This window comes from Ptychodera flava, chromosome 8 (assembly GCF_041260155.1).
Source record: "Ptychodera flava strain L36383 chromosome 8, AS_Pfla_20210202, whole genome shotgun sequence".
Taxonomy (NCBI): Eukaryota; Metazoa; Hemichordata; class Enteropneusta; family Ptychoderidae; genus Ptychodera; species Ptychodera flava.
Window position 1 is genome coordinate 7,866,559 of NC_091935.1, and position 17,940 is coordinate 7,884,498.

A 17,940-nucleotide genomic window follows, 5' to 3' on the forward strand; every position below is an offset into this window, starting at 1 on the left:
TTCATTCAAATATAGGCATTATATCGGGAGTTAATGATTCATTTGGGCCAAAGCCTACTTGGCGTTGGCCCCTATTGGTTTCGTATGAACTGTACTTCTCCTTCTTCAATCCTTCTTCCACCTTCCTTCTTCCGTAATTATTTTTGTCACCCATAATCTAAGAAACCACTACTCACATAATTTTGAAATTTCACACTTTGTTCGCTTGCTTGGATTTCATTTGATTACGAAGGCCATATTAGATTTACAAAAAGATGCAAAATGGCATATTCTCAAAAATACAGAGTTAAACCACTTAAAAATGTTCTTATATTAAACACTTCTACTAAGTCAGTTACAGTCACGCGACCTTGGCCGCCATATTGATTTTTAAACTATTCAGTTAAATCCATACAAATCTTCTTCCACAGAACCGATAGACCATGTGAATGGAAATTTCAGTCAGGTCTTATCAATTGTAGTGCTAGGAAATTTGTAAATGTGTTCAAATCGGTCTAGTGGTTTGGCAGCTTTTTTTAGAAAAACTTAGCAAAACCATAAATACATTCGTCTTCATTAGATCCAACTGACCGAATGGACCAGTATGCATGGCATCAAAATTTCTTGCCAAATTTTGGAGATGACCCTCAATGACATATGACCTAGTATCACATAACTCAGTAACTACAAGCGCTGTAGGTGTTAGGTTTTGTTTTTGTTTGATGTTGATCAGTACTATACCTGACTCGTTTGTCCAAATGTAAATGACCTTGGATGATGTTCGACCTACTTTCACCTGTCTCATTAACTACAGGTGTTGGGTGTTTGTTTATTTTGCATCTTGAATATTTTGCAACAAAGGTTTGCTCCCAAACTTTGACCAACCTTTTGCATATCTCAGCAACTGTAATTGCTACTCTGGTTTTTGTTTTGTCTTGTCCAGTGTGAGACCAAATGATCCCCCCCCCCAAAAAAAAGGGATGACCTTTGACTTACTTTTTGCATATCCAAGCAACTACAAGGGCTGCACTTCTGCTTTTTGTTGGACGATGACGAGTGTTGAACATATTTTCCTTTGAAAGAGGACGACCCTGAATTACCTTTGACCTACTTTCATATACTATAAGTTAGGGTTATAAGACTGGAAGGACATGACCAAAGTTGATGAATTTGCTATGCTGATGATATAAGTAGGTAACAGTAGTGGAAGACATTAAGCATTTACGTGTTACCTGGTGGCTAATTTGCATATTTATTTACCTCTACCAATTAGTAAAATTAAACCGGACGACTTGGCCAAAATTGAACAAATTTACTATAGACAGACGAATCCAATCGAAGGTTTGTTTTTCAAATGCCCCCTAACGAACTAACAATGCGTTCAAATCCCCCTTGCTATAATTTTGGATCCCCCTCATAGGTATGAGACAGTTATTACAGGTGGGTCACCTGTCCAAAACGCATTTTGAAGTGTCATGAAATTTCACAAATGTCTTTTGCTCACAAAAAGATTTTATATACTATACATGGAAATCTATGAAAAGACTGTGAATATTTTTTTTTAATTATAAAAATTACTGTAACAATATTTGTAGTTTTTGATATAAATGCTCTTGTTAACAAATGCATACGTGTGCATGAAATTTGATTTTTGGAATTTCACCGAATTGGTTATACACAATACACGGGAGTCTATGAAAAAGAAAACTGTGAATAATTTGTCCCAATATATATCCCAATATCTGCAATATCTGTGTGTATATAGACCTTTAATAACTTACATAATTGTCCTACATTAGAGTAGAATGGTTACAGGTGTATACGTGTGCATGAAATTTGATTTTGGAATCTCATCATGTGCATGAAATTTGATTTTGGAATCTCATCGACAAGGTTGAATCACTCACTATAAAGTGGAGCCTATAAGAAAACTATAAGAAAACTATATTTTTTACAATAGAAAACTTGCTTAACCTGTGTTTTTATAAGTGTTTGACAACTGATACAGATGAACTTTGAATTTGATCAAAGGTTTGGGAATCGGGTAAAATGTCAGTATACCGACTTTCCTTGTTGTGTAATGAACAATGCAACACGTTCTCAGTGTGATCGTTCACCGGTAGTTTGGCGAGGAGACCCCATTACTATCTATAATTGCTTTGAAATATTCCTAGTGTGGATATTAAAGATATAAAGTGTGACAATATAGAGCTAAAATGCATCTTATGGAGATGGTGTCATCTGTTTTTGAATAATATTGTTCAAGTTGTGATTGAAGACGCTGTATCACAGTAATCCCATTGTTTCAACAGTCTCAGTTTTGTAAACTTTGTTTTGACTGCAATTAAATGTCAATTACAAAAATGGCGTTTCTTCCGATCAGCATTCTTTTCTGAAATATCTTATTGACACACTTCCGTAACTCTTGTGATTCAGACTGAAGCAATATTCGATAATCGACTGCAAGCTGGTTTTGTTTATCTTTAATTAAAAATGATAAAAAGAATACATGGACTAAATGTATTATGCTACATGTTCTGAATACGTTACGGAATAACCCCTAATGTAAGTTATCCCTCTCATATAGACCGTGGGAAAAATTCAAACCCGCGAGAAATGCATTGAAAAGCGTGCTAACACTCATAAATGCAGGCAACTGACAAATATTCGAGATCATATATCTACCTCCTGGATTACTTCATAAATTACAAAATTATATGTGTCAGGTATTGGCAAACGGCAACGATATAGCAAAAATCTTGTTAATTTGCCAAACTGCTCTTGAATAATGCTGTTTCTCTCACATTTTAAACGATTCTTATTTTTAGAAGTAGTATAAACATATAAATTCTGAACAATCTGGATCTATAACGTTCTTTCTCAAGCTTGCATTTGTATAGAAATTACAAATAACTCGATTCCAATGACTATACCATTCTTTCTCTTAAAAAATATTTGTTTCTGTGAAGGATCAGTCGGAAAGTTCAATACTTAATACTACACTATGATTTTTTCATATTATATCACTCCATACAACCCTAACAAACTTAACAGGGTGTTTTAATTTTTTAACATCTTTTGACAAAATGTACACAGATATCAGCTTATCAACGGAGACTGCATTTTCTACGGCATTACATTTCCGGGAGAATATTGCCATTAATTGTCGACTGAAAGTGGCACAATCTATACCTTTAGTAGATTATCAAATCTTGTGTGTTTTGATTTCATTGACATCCCATTAAACATGAATACAGCATTGCAGATAACGAAAACTTCTTCCTGTTTACATACCCCTCTTCTCCGAGAAGATAGATCGTAAATCGTTCGGAGTTGTGACATGAAACGTTTTGTACTGTGATCTTTATCGATTATTGCTCGTGCAGATAATGCACTAGGTTGAGTTTGAAGTTGTAATCATGGGCAAAAACAAAAAAAAATGCCCATATCCGAGTTTATGTCCTATGGAATAATAAAAGATTCACTTTGGAATAATCTATACTAGTGTCAGCTTTGCTTACAGGTCATGATCAGTTTGTGACAGTTGCTCGTTGGTTGACGTTAAAAATTCAAAGCCTCACTTGTTTCTTTTTGTGTTGTTTGTCAGCTGATTGACACAGTAAATGAACGAATAGTACTTATCCTTTAAAGTTTTCATACAGCAAAAACTATGACTGTTGTCACCGACTGAGTAATGATCCCCTGGAGGCAATGAGTCAAATGTTCCCCTACGATGAAACGATATGGTTCGCTATGAGTGAAACGATGTCTGCTCTGGACAAGGGCGGGCGTTGAAGAACTTGCACAAACTCACTGATGGTTACAGGGTATAATGTCGACCAGTAGTACAACACTTCACCACAAGGATTTTCGCTATTGGAGAACACTTGAACATCTTCAATCGAACAGCCTATTTCAGCTGGATCAGGTAAGTGGGTGAAGAAAGAGAAACGTTATTCCAGATCAATTCCAGATCATAATAAGGGCAGAAAGGCTGGATCACAAACGATTTTCGCAGGGTACTGAGTTGAGTTCCATAGACCTTTGTAGAGCTCGCAGAAATGGCACCAGTATTATGCATAGATTATGAAAATACATTGGGTAATAACATACAAAATGCAGAGATGGCAAAAAGGGAAAGCTGTTATATATCTCATGTGGCAATTTACTTGAAATATAGCTCTACATATACACAAATGTGAATCTATCCATAAATGCAGACAGGCATGCATGCATGCATGTTTGTATGTATGTAAAACTATATTTCAAGTAAATTGCCACGTCAAATATGTATGTATGTATGTATGTATGTATGTATGTATGTATGTATGTATGTATGTATGTATGTATGTATGCATGCATGCATGCATGTAGTGCTGTCTTAATTCATATGACAGACATAAGCGTTATCCGAAAAACGTAAACAGTAAGGAAACTGGAAAACCGGCCCAGTGTGTTTTGTGTTGTACTGTTCGTTTTCAACATGATTATTTAATGGGCCGAACATATTACAGGATCATATTCGTGTTTACAAATGTCTTACATGCTATATCTCTCCAGTCACCAACAAGCGCACCTTGTACATTCAATTTATCACAAATTTTCCTATGAAGCGTTGGTGGCATGTCAGTGATCCGTCCGTCCAGTTGCATCATTTGGGTAGCCGTGTGATGTGTCCTGCTCGTAGTCTGAAAACGGATGAAAATAAGAAGAATCCTAAAATAATAAGAATGTTATTATGGACTGCCTTTGATGTGTCCATAAGTGAAGTATTTATTTTACTGTATTGTCTTGATTTTTCAACCTAGGTGAGTATTACAAACAAGTAAAATGGCATGCAATGATAACTGTTCGATATATATATATATATATATATATATATATATATATATATATATATATATATATATATATATATATATATAATGTGTTTGTATGCATGTGTGACTTACTAAGAAGCGTCGCGGTGCGTAAAAGTGTAGATAAATGAATCATAAATTTATAAATATTGTAATTTGTTCTAACACTGTTTGGTGATACATAAACACTATTTTCCATACATTGGTTGAGAGGGACGTACACATGTTTATGAAATCGCTGAAAACGTTTATCAATAATACTGGGCTAAAAATGATTGGGTCGCCACAAATTTTCCACCACATTAGTATACACATTCTATGCATATTTTTTGCACGTTCTGAGCGAATCAGTCAAGAGTGACTGATCGCCCTTTGTTGCGGTTTATTTATTTCATGACAGATGTAATACAAATGTCATCATAATGGCTAAAGACGGGACAAAATCAATACCCTATCTAACCTCACACATTTTACGATTTTGATATATACCTATCCTAGTGTATCATAATTTAAAAACCAATAAGATCTGAACGTTTAAGTACCCAAGGAGCCGTGAAACTTGCATTTTTATCAGGCACATGATAGGTTTCAAGAGAATTTTTTCCAAATCTCATGAGGTAGTATAGAAGGTGGCATTTAAAGACGTGGCGTATGTTAAAGTTATACAGTCACCTGTAATCTAAATATGCCATATATGGTCAAAGGGGCGTTCCTTGGTATTCAAAATGCCCTTGTGAGGGCGCTGTTTTGTAAAAAGCGGCCACCCGCTTAAATCTGTTATTGGTTAGATTTCTCTTTCCATGGTAACTGTGGCAAAATTGGAACAGGTGACAATATACCTTTAATGGTCACTTACGGTATTACTGCTCTTGAAAACCTCCACCACGTGACATCGTCCTTCACAGAGAAAGTTGAAAGGCTCAGTTTTACGCAAACGGCAATCCAGTTGACTTGCCAATTTCACTATATGGAGTTTCTCTTGGAGTCTGTGATTTCTGTGATACCTTGCAGGACACAACACACCAAATATGTACTCCAGATGTTTAAAGTCTCTCCGTCGGATGGCTTGTACGTGCTCTATCAGCCTTGTTATGAGCAATTTTGAGTCTGTGTCTCTTGATCTCTGCACCGTGACTTTTATCAGATTCTGCTCAGGTAAGTGATTCAGAAGTTCGAGTTTGACATGTATGTCTAAGTCGAAAGCGAACTGGCCAACGTCATAGAATACCTGTCGCGTGCTTGACTGATCGTCCAGTCGATCCTCCAAACACCGTGCCAAAAGTCGAGTGAAGACAGCGTCGGGTGGCAAATAGCCGAAGTCAAAGTAGTAAGTCTCATCATCTTCACTGGATATCCACCAATCTTCCATCGCATTACCGGAAGCTTCCTTTATCATACTTGAATAACGTGGCATTAGACAAGGTACGCTGAACAGTTCATCCGTGGTTCCTGTTGGCTGCTGATCTATGGGGCATATTAGGTCATAGGCAGTTAGCAATCGAATGATGGCATCCTTTGGCACACTGAAATGATTCACTATGTGTTCGATAAGAGAACTGTGGAGAATTCCTTCTTGTTCCAACTTCAGCCAGTATTCTGCAACATCTTGCGATCTTTTATCACGGGCTGGAATATTCACCAATACTTTCATAATGTCAACGAGGAGCTGCGGATCAAAGACAACGTATTGTTCGAGTACTGGGTCATCTGGTTGGTATATTATCTCCCCAGCGCAGTGGAAGAAACTGAGAAGCTCTCGAAAATCGTCATCATTCATAATTCCGCATTCTCTTGACACAAAATCTCCAACAGTAGTATAGGATGAGATGATGCTCTCTTTCCTCTTACTCAGTATCTGTTTGTAGAAGTTTAAGTATTTAATAGGAAACTCCCTCGTTATATAGTCAGCTTCCAGAGCTTTTGAACTGATGCGTTTTTTAATTTTGAGCATTTCAGTGTCCTTATGTGCTGAATTTTCCACCATGAACACCAGACGTGCATCGGAGTTCACTACCAAACAGCGACAAAAGTTATTGTAGAGGTTTTCACGTAGATACCTATCTATATCTTCTTGATCTGACAGTCCAACACTGTCTCTGTGCGTTCCAACAAGGAATATGACAGAATCTCTATCTTTTACGTGGATAGAAATCGAGTGTAACCAAAACAGAATCCGGTTTAGTTGTCTAGTTCTATTTCGCACCGCCTCTTCGAGATTAAACACTAGAAGATAGATAGCATGGCTAGCGAGAAACACATGGTGAGTACAGTAATACAGATCATCACCTGCGAAATCCCAAAGGCTTAGTCTCGTCGGAAGACTCTTTGAGCCTCCTCTCAAGGCCTTGAAAGCATCCCTGATTTTCTTAATCGGTAATGATTGAGAATTTACTTTCCAAAACCCATACATTTCAACCAAGGGATGAGTTAAAATTGACATGAGGAAAACCGGAGAGGCCGGTGAGAAGTTGCTTGGAAGTCGAAATGTCCAGCCCATGATATAACCCATGAGTAAACCTATTAATGTTCCAGTACATTTGTAAGTGAAATACCCCATATTCAACTTTGCATCGATTTCTCTTCCAATGAATGTGCCTGTACTTTTTCCGAAAACTAACACGATACTAGCCAGTAAAGAGATGGGAACGTTTGGTTCAGAGATTGTTATTGAGAGCACGGCACTCATTGTAAGTACACTTAACGTCACAAACGTTAAATCAGTTTTAGGTTTTAATGGTAATCGTCCAAGTAAGAGCGTCCAGGATCGTACAAGAATCAGTCCTATTACATAGCTGAGGAAAATTTCTACTGTTGCGCTATACGATGACAGTACTTTTGTAAAATCTAATTCGAACGTCTCGTCTTTCGATGAAGACCACTCGGGTGGCTGGAGCAAGCATATGCCAAATGCCAGTCCACTTCGTAAGCCGCAACCACAAAGAATTCCCATGACAAACCCGATACTAAGAAAGAACATGAAATAGGTGAAGTAATTTAGAACAGTGTTATTATTTGAAGCAAGCGTCTTGAAAAATAGAAAAACTGCGTCAACAGTAAAGTAACAGCGGATGTAATTTTCTATGAGATACCAGATAGCAACATCCGAGCCAAAGCGATAAGCCTCGGTAAGAAAATCAAGCCCAGCGATGGTCGCTCCTAGGAACAGAAACCACTCGAATGGAGCAAAGCCATAGCTAAAGATATAACATAGTGGTACAATGCAAAAAAGCTGAAATTGAAAGATAAACCTGATTGCGTACATGACATCTCTAAAGTATTCGTTACCAACGGGGCTTTCTCCTCTTTGCCTATTGCTACTGGTACTTATTAGGGCGGCAAACCACGCAGACACAAATTCAAAATCAATATGGTTGTTATCTGTACATGTACGCCATGCTTTATCTACTTCCACTGCTTCGTACATCCTCGTTTCAACTCCTTCAGTGCTTGCTTCGTTTTTCTGAAACCACTCTCCCGTCAACGCACGTCGGAGGCTTGTCTTTCCGACACGAGCGTCACCTAAAAACATGACTTTGCTTCTGTTGAATGGAAACTTTCCTCGTCTTCCAGCTTCCAGGTAGGTTTGCTTGATCTCTTCATCGTCACAAAGAACCCCAAGATTGTAGCTGCGATACGTCGAAAATCCCGACAACCATCTCTGAAAGTGACTTGCCATGCTTTCTCAGGTACACAAAGTTGCTTTATCTGGAGAGGGGCAAACAAACAAAAACATAAGCAAACAAAAACAATCATTGCACCAAAGCGAAAGCAGCTACTGGGACATCTTTAAATGAACTAAATCGTTTGAGGTTTCAATATGACACGAGACTGAAACATTTGGCCACTTATTTTTTTCTTTTACTCCACAACGATTGAATGAAACAAGGCAATAACCAACTATTCTTGGGTGGTTTCTCTCCACAGAAATACAAGCAAACATGGGTCGTGCTTAATTATAAGGTAGAATGCTCCTCGGGGACAGATATTTTGACTCTTAAATATTTTCAATTCTCTTCTGATCTACCACTTGTGGTGGCTTATTTTGAAGCTCTTTGAGTAGGACAAACTTTCAACGTAGTAGGTTTTTGAAATTATTAATTATTATGAAATTAAATAATTCTCCTCTGTCTATCAAATGACAGCATGATCCTTTTTTACCCGACGTTTAGCACCAGCGTGCGGTCTCTTCCTCGGTGACTTTGATATTCGCTCTCCTTTGCTTTTTGTTTCACTGTTTGTGTTTTAAATGTTGTTAGTGTTTTGTTCATCGAGTATGGAGGATAGAATATTTATATTTTGGTCAGTTTGTTGTGTTTGATTTTGTTCGGTAGATTCTGTAAGATTGTGTAGTTTGGCATGTATGAGTGTGTCGCTAATGTTTTGATGATGGGCTTTATCGGCTTACACAAATTTGCCAAACGGAACGCATCGGAATAGCCACACCAAATAAAAAATTAGTGTCTCTTAATTAGAGTCCATGTTTTTTTCACTTACTGAATTTTGGCGCGGAACAGAATAGAATTTCGGATATAAAACAGAAATTTGGATTTAAATAAAATTTCACCTTTTTTTCAACCCTAAAAGTAATGCATCTGTTTTTCTAAATTTTCCCCCGTGATGAATATTGTGAATATGACTACTAATAAGAACTTTATTGCATAATAAAACACACTTCAGGAAGTGTGGTAGAGCAAGAACGGTACAATTAATCAATTCTTACATGCCTCGATGTGAGTGCATAACAGTGCATTGATTTGAGTAGGAACATCGGGGGAGTTAGCGGGCCGTTGAACGATGTACGTACAGTATAGTATATTATCATACATGCTATGCCTGTATTGCCATTCTCTTATTGTGTAGACGGTACTGATATGAACCCTTATTTTAACATGTTAAAATACGAATTATATTTTCACTGTAACTGAACTACTTACAGCTACGCGTATGCGTGACCGTCGCTGGTATGCATGACCTTCGTTGGTATGTTCATATACATGTTCATATAGGCCTATATGTAAAACAGTTGAGCGAATAAGACAAATGACAATCCGAAACGTCATTGTGATTATGGTCAAAATTTTCTTGTTTGCAGTCAGTTCATGGGCATTGTACTTCGGTACAAGTACAGTCGCACAAAAAACATACAAACGAACGCACTGAAAATTTGTATCATTTGCCGACACCTGTCATCGTTCACGGCCGGTCCCATAAGGTGCAGTGTTTTCATGTCGTCTACGCTGCTGAAGATTAAGATACCGGTTAACAGTGCATCATGATAGAACTGCTTTACGAAAAGTTTCCTCAGTGTTAAGGAGCTTAAGTATCTTGGTGGTGAATTACATCGTTTGCAGCCATAAATGAGCAACAAAAATCCAACCGCACTGAAAATACTCGCGACAAACAAGGTGCACAAGTTATATTTCCGATTTGTACCCGAGTCAGTGAGATTCACAGTTATGATCGTATCCGGTGGCACCGGTGGCACCGGTGCGGTTTTCAGATACAATGTAAGATTTAGGGAAAGTCAAACTTTGTTTTAGGTTGTTAAGGGAAGTTTAGTTCTGTTTAGGCAAGCCAGGAACGGAAATATACGAGCAGACGACGTAAATACCTTTGAAATGTTTTATTCGTCCAGCAATAAAATCACTAACGAGTTACGACACTACAGCTTACAGAGTACTCACTTCATGTTTTCCCTAATCCGCTCGCAAATTCCTTTCTAAGATAATAAATTCGGCATATTTGACGTCTGGGGACATGTATAATTCTTCGAGATAAACTGACTGGTACGGGTATTATATCCACTGTGCATTCATAGACGTCGCAGAACTGCTTGCTCTATGCTCTCAGCTGTTCATACTCGATCGAGTTTGAAATCGAACGCTGGCTTGACGCGGGTATTTGACCCGATTTTGGCGGCCTCATAACTTGCACGCCGGGATGAGGTTATGTCTCAAAACACCAAAACACATTCATTTCACACACTCTAGCCAATGTTTTACATCCACCGTCATTTTAAGGTGAAGGTAAATCTTCTTCAAATTGTGAAAACCTGTGTCGACATCGTAATATTTAAATTGTTCGCTTTAAAAGTGCTCCATAAACCCTCCCTTGAAGTGGAATGGCCCAATAGCGGAATAATATCAAGAAGTGATACCATTGTCATCATTCCTTAGCAACCAACTTGTTATACCAGTAAGTACAGCGAGGAGCAAGCAAGGATGATTTCAGTTGATTTCGTCACTAATTTCAGAACGTCTGTAGGAAAACAGTCATAACCGAAGCGTGCATGTATGATAAAGGGGTTATTACACGAAGTTTGGGCGATACCGCGTCCTATTCGAGTGATCACGTATACAAGTTCAAGTTTATTACATTTATGGTTGAGTTTTATTACATTTATGGTTAATTTGTTTATTACATTTGTGGTTGCGGGTTGTTACATTAATGGTTGACTGTTTTATTACATTTGTGGCTGATTTTATTACAATTGTGGTTGATATTACATTTGTGGAGATTATTACATTTATGGAGATAAACAACTCACATATTTTACCTTCATCTATGGGATTGGTAACTTTTTTCTCTCTTTGGGCTTATGCAGCAAATTATTTTTTATTCTCTATCTTCATGGGACGCAGAAAATATTTCCCGCGATCCTCCAGCCCCTCCCTCAGAAATCAAATGGTTCTCCCCTTAGCATGCTCGGTAACAGATGTGGGGCTGAAACCAATCTGGTCAAAGATACATACATACATACATACATACATACATACATACATACATACATACATACATACATACATACATACATACATACATACGGACATCACTCATACATACACAGTCGACAGTCGATCATAGCGGTAACTTGAAACTACGGTCGTTTGCAATTTTCGCCATTCTTCTGTGATCAGTTTATGAAGGCAGGCTGTATTTACACCCCTAATTGTGCAATTATTGTTTGAAAACTAATTATAAGTTGAGCTATTGCGATCGTACAAAACAGTGCATAATTACATGTTGGCCATAGACACGCCCTCTTTTGGGCTGACCGCCTCCTCCACACTATGGTAGTGCCCTCGATTAGGCGCGATTCTCGGGGTAAGATTTAAATTCATATGTAGCTTCAAATTGAAGTCACAGCTTCGTTTCCTGTGGTATTTGACACAATTTTCATCTTGAAAACTTCACAAATTAAGGTGCCCTGCTTGTAGAAATAATGATATTTTATTTAAATCCAAATTTCTGTTTAAGATCCGAAATTCAATTCTGTTCCGCTCCAAAATCAAGTGGGCGAAACTAATGGACTCCAATAAAGAGAAACTATTTTTTTATTTGGTGTCGTTATTCTGTTCCGTTCCGCTAATTCCGTTCCTCACATTAGTGTCAGCCGGTTTTATCATGAATACATTCCTTAGTGTTTGGTCTTTTCCTATTACTTCCCAGTTCTTAAATAAGGTTGTAAATAACCAATCCCTGTTATCCTATGGATGCTATTTTTGTACAGCCATGGTTATCCCAAGTCTCCCAACACTACTGATTGCCACCAAATGTCTAAACGTTCTCTCGTCCCTGAACGCTCTACTCACTGGCATCAAAGAAGCCCTGCGCACAATGTTGTGTGTTCCCGGCGTTGTACGGCCTCCTATCACAGCCCTGCTGACTCTCATAGGAAAACACGGCGACCGCAGTCCCGATTTGGACCGCGCATGAAAACCTACCTTTTCTAACAATTTTCGGCCGAAATCAACTCGATTCCCCTTTATGCCTACCCCGATAACTCAATTGCTCACAGAGTGCAAAAACATTTGCTCTTGTGACATCCAAAAGCGTTAGTTTACTAGCAACTTCACGGTCAAGGGTCCAGTGGCTGGCCATATCTTGCATGAATGTATCTTGCGAATCGCCCGAAAGCTAAGAAACTGCGTATGGAAGCAAGTACCGATTAAGAGTTTGCCGATCAAAAACGTGATATTTCAGCGACGTTAGCCTTGTTCTCAGGGGTGCAACACCGTTCAAAAGGCCTGTATCAGAACGCAGTTGTTGTCGAGCCAGTGAGAAAAAGGCATATACCTGTATATTACCAACGCGGGTGCTCATCGCCCTGACTAAATTAGCCGTTAGCAGCTCATAAGCATCGTCTCTGCAGACCCGTTGCCAACTGTTCTGACACGTTTTTGCGTCGGCTTTGATCAAAATAACGTTGTCGACACCGTTCAAAAGGTCTGTGCCAGAACGTGGTTGTTGATGCATCAAGTGAGAACAAAGCTGATATCAACAACGCGGGTGCTTATCGCCCTGACCAAATAACCCGTTAGCAGTTCATAAGCTCCGTCCCTTGCCTTATGAGCTGCTGACGAGTTATATGGCCTGGGCGACAAGCCTCTGCGTTGGTGATCGGTAGGACAAATTACTGAAGAGGATTAGGGAAGGTAATGAAAGATTTAAACTGTTTTCTTCGAAATACTGTGCAGAGATAGCGAGAGTAAAGTAATTCGCACAGACGCGACACAGGTATGGTTTGTATAATAAAAAAGTTTCATACATGAAATTCATTCATCATATTGATAACTTAGAGACGGATAATGCCTGCAATACCCTGTGGTACATCTTCTTCGTTAACTGAATACTGAAATTCCAAAGCAACACAAGAAAAACGTACCTTTAGGTAAATCACACACTAACATTTGTTTACCGTAAATATATTCCACAGAAAAGGTAAATCGCAAATGAGGAGACAGATAAGATTAAAGGATAGCAGCAAGTGATCTATATTATGAGTGGTAAACCTACGTTCACATCGTCCGACCTACCATTGACCCTTCGCTTCGCGATCACTTGTAGAGTAGCACGAAACGAGAAATCTCCAAAAGTATCACTTTTGCGGAACAGGTGGAAGTACTGTAGGAAGTCTGACATCGTTACGCATATAAATCAAGGATCATATTTCTTTGAGCGCAAATCTTTTACGAGTGAATGGAATTTTAGGATAGCAAAACTGCCGTAAGGGAGCGTTCAGTTGCTACGGCTGGGGGTAGGCCAGCAAAATCGGGGGGGGGGGTCACCTTGAATTTGAAATCTGCAAAGGGAGGGGTCATGTATTTTTCAAACAGCACAGAGAGGGTCACTTAATTTTCATAAGTATCCATTCCGTGAAAGAGCAGTTTTAGTGTTCAAAAATATTCTGGGACTACGGGAAATAAGATAATTCGCTGCACAATTACATTCTCTGAAGTCATTTAACCGTAAATCAGACAAAAGTTTAATTATCTGTCACTTGAATATCTTGCCTTGGCAACCATATACAGGCTTGTCTTCTTGTAAATCCAGCTTGTTGGGGGCAATGAACAATTCCTGTTACTTACATATTGGAGATATAGCAAGTTTGTCAGGGAAAATGTTTAATATTATAGTTTACCTAGATAAGTGACAAAAAGTACAAAAGTACTTTTAGGAAAATTCCAATATCATAATTGTTTTCCATATATGAACTTTCAAACACCCTATTTGAATGGTCAAACACTTATAGAAGCATAGATTTATTTAGTTTTAGTATTGTAAAAAAATATTAATAGCTTTCTCATGGATTCCAATGTATAGTGAATCAACATTTTCGGTGAAATTCCAAAATCAAACTCCTTGTACATCTATGCACTTGAAACAACCCCACTCTAATCAAGTACAAATATGTCAATTATCCAACGTCTATATAAGCACAAATATAGCAAGTTTTAAATTGGAAAAAAAATTATTCCCAGTATTGTCATAACTTCCATGTAAAATGGATTAACATTTTCTGGGAAATCAAAAAATCAATTTTTGTACACATACCTTACCTGCCACTTCAAGCAAAGTACATTTGCATGAATTATCAGACATATTAATGTTCAGATAGGGCTTGTTATTTATGGGTAAAAATATACATGTATAATGATTAGATATTTTAGGATGAAGCAAAGTATCAGCCACATTTTGCCCTCTAAGAGTTGCGCAAAAACTAGAGACCCTCCTCAAAAGGCATGTATTCCTTTGAGGGGGATTTCAAAACTATAGCAAGTCAGAAGGGGGATTTAAACGCATTGTAAGGTTGTTATGGGGCATTTGAAAAAATCTGAGAATGTTTTTTATTCTATCCCATCCCCCGACGTGTTTGTGAATGCAGCTTTACTCAAGGAGGGGGGTCATGAAATTTTTGTCATTTTAAAAGGGGGGGGGTCGTCAATTATTTTGTGGGTACGGGGTCCACTTATTCTGACTGATGAATAGGAAGGTTTTGGCTGCCTATCCCCGGCCATAATAAATGAACGCTCCCTAAATTTATCTCCAACTACAGACGAAAGCTGCTGAGCTTTGAGACCTCTGTATTTTAACAGCAAGCACTTGGTCATGGCCGCACATAGAGTTAGCCGAATACCTGAGATACGCAGTACAATTTTCGCTGTTTCAACCCCTCAGAAAATTAGTAAATGTTTCGATTTCACAGAAATAAACAGACGTTTGTTTCTCTCTGAGTTTCAAATTGACGCCACACAAGTTATGGACTAGGAAATGAATGGCAATATTTTTACTCCCTATACTCGAAGCCTATGGGAACGCCATAAGCAGAGCTTCGTTTCGGCAGCTGGCTTGTAGAAGCATGCAGTGCACAGCATTACTAAAGATAGTCTGAGACTATTCCGTTGGATGACTTCCTTACGAGTGTCTCTATTATCGTGGCATTCAATGAACATATAATAAAAGTCTACTCCACGGTATACATGTCTGTAAAAGTGTTGTGAAGTTGCGATCACTCAGTCACCACTCAGTTCGTCTCCTTTTGCGCAATTCCATAGAATAATGACCTTAGATCATACCTTTCTCATGATCCCTTTGTCTACTGAACAATCGTTGGGCCTACTCTTTACGGAAAACCAGCTTTTTCCACCACTTTATTATCATACAGGGGTTATCAATAGCCAATGATATAGGCTTGTGTGACCATTGTTCATAGCGATGGGAAGGTGCTCCCCTCGATCATTGCAATGCCCAAGTATCTAGCTCCTGTAGCTCCCTTATAGAAACAGGGTACGCTTGCCTTTCCATAGTGGAAGCACGTGAAATATATTGTACAACATGTTCATGCAAACTTGATGGTTATTTGAGAGATCTACAACAATAATTTTTCATGTTCCAATACTTCTGTCGACCGACAACAGAAAACAAAGTCAAAACCAAGTAACATTTTATGCTACTGTTGATATTGCACAACACATGTCTTAGTTTACTCGCATGTTGAAATAATCGTTAAATGATACTAGGTCTTCATTCAACATCTAGCTTTCACTAAAGTGGCTAATGGATCTGCTGGTACATTTTGTGCTGAGACAGGCGATGGTAGACATGCCAAGGCATTCATAGGAGGAAATGGATCTTAACGAATTGATTTGTGCTGACACCTTATTCGCTGGCATCAAGGATGATGTTTCAAGCTCGGGTCCTGTTACGAATTACAAATAATAGTCGATTTTGGTTGGTAATACTTCGTGTGATATCGATACAACACAGGGAGGTTTTAGAAATACTTTACCTACCTTTAAATGCAGGTAAGCCTCTTGATGCAAGACTCATTTATGAATATGTGACATTCTATGATATCGTAAAGCTTATTTGACCTTTAAGGGAAGCGGAGATGGCGATAAATTCACATTTCAAATTGGTTGTTACTCGTGTCCCAAGAGACTAAATATAATACCAGCCAGGCGTATGCTGTTACTGGGCACCTACGCCTCATATACTGTATTCGGTCTTCAGCTTGACCAACGTGATTGGTTTGCTTCACTGACTTCTGAGTTGTAGAGGAAACATCTTACCATTTACGGAAGTCCTTTTACTGAGAGCAACGATATGAAACTCGCATCGGAAATTACTTCTCCTACATTAAAATTCACCACTGTCCAAGACGGACCGCGCCTAGGCATGCCACCATAAACCTGCAAGTTCATTCATGTTGGCGCTTTAAACTAAAAACAAGAAAGTAATCGACACTGCCGAGTGTCAAGAGCAAAGTTACGACAAATTATACAGTACATAGACAATAACTGTTATACAGCCCGCTCATGGATATCTCAACAAGATTTGTCAGCTTGATTTTGCAAACACTGAATGCATAAAAATAGGAAAAACATTCCATAGATATTTCCACGGTTTATCACTTCCGCAAACTACATTGTATATCACACTTGTCTCATAAATGTATGACATTGTCTCTGACGCATGTGGAGTAGAGAAACATTCGTGTTTGTGAATTTTTACCACTCTGTCAAATTATACAACTAATTCAGTTGTGTTCTTCTGCATCCGTAAATTCCCCCTCAAGCGCACTGATAAGATAAACTTTCAGTTCCGCCTACAGAAGGAACAGCAGTAGAAGGCAATGACGTCATTTCTGGCAGCCACCACAAATATTTTTATTGGTTTATTTAATTACCTATTAGTCTTTATTCAAACAGGATAGGTCAATCCATGTTCGATACAAGTGTGTTCAACAATCATAAATGATTTCCTGTATAAAAACACAAACTCACATACTACAATACATACAAAATAGTCATACCATAGAAATAAAACATATACAAATTAGATAAATTTCTTCACTAAAGTTTTAAATATTCAAATTTCTTTATCAACTTTTATCATGAATGGCAGCGTGTTTTATAGCCTCCACTCACAAGGAAGTGCCTCTTCCCGTTTCAAGGCGGGAAACACGCACCAATATATCATCATTATTGGCTGATCTTTTAAAACACCTGCCAATGTTTGATGCAATTAGTTTTGGGAATGTATTCGATAAATATTGAGGGGCCAAACTATGTACACATTTCACGTCATCACAGCTCTGTATGCCACTGATGGTGTATCGGGTGCCGTTTTAGATGAGGGAAGGCCAAGGATGCCGATGAACATATGGTCTAACAAATTGAAGAAGTATAACTAGGTTGAATCGAACACATTTAGAGCGAACTACAGCCATATCTATTCTGATTGATTTTCAAGAACGGAAAAGCCTCTTTCGTGTTAACTTCAACAGCTATATTTCACTACCATGGCATAAAATAAAGTG

General features: G+C 38.2%; 1 protein-coding gene across 1 annotated transcript; it reads right to left on the minus strand.

The window, feature by feature from the left end:
- Positions 1-2,464: 2,464 nt before the first annotated feature.
- Positions 2,465-16,542, minus strand: LOC139138366 (uncharacterized). Its single transcript, XM_070706706.1, has 4 exons — positions 16,412-16,542; positions 5,695-8,543; positions 4,523-4,667; positions 2,465-3,898 (listed from the first exon to the last, which is right to left on the minus strand). Exons 2-4 carry the CDS (start codon positions 8,512-8,514, stop codon positions 3,708-3,710), a joined length of 3,156 nt encoding a protein of 1,051 aa, XP_070562807.1. The 5' UTR covers positions 8,515-8,543; positions 16,412-16,542; the 3' UTR covers positions 2,465-3,707.
- Between the last annotated feature and the right edge of the window lie 1,398 nt (positions 16,543-17,940).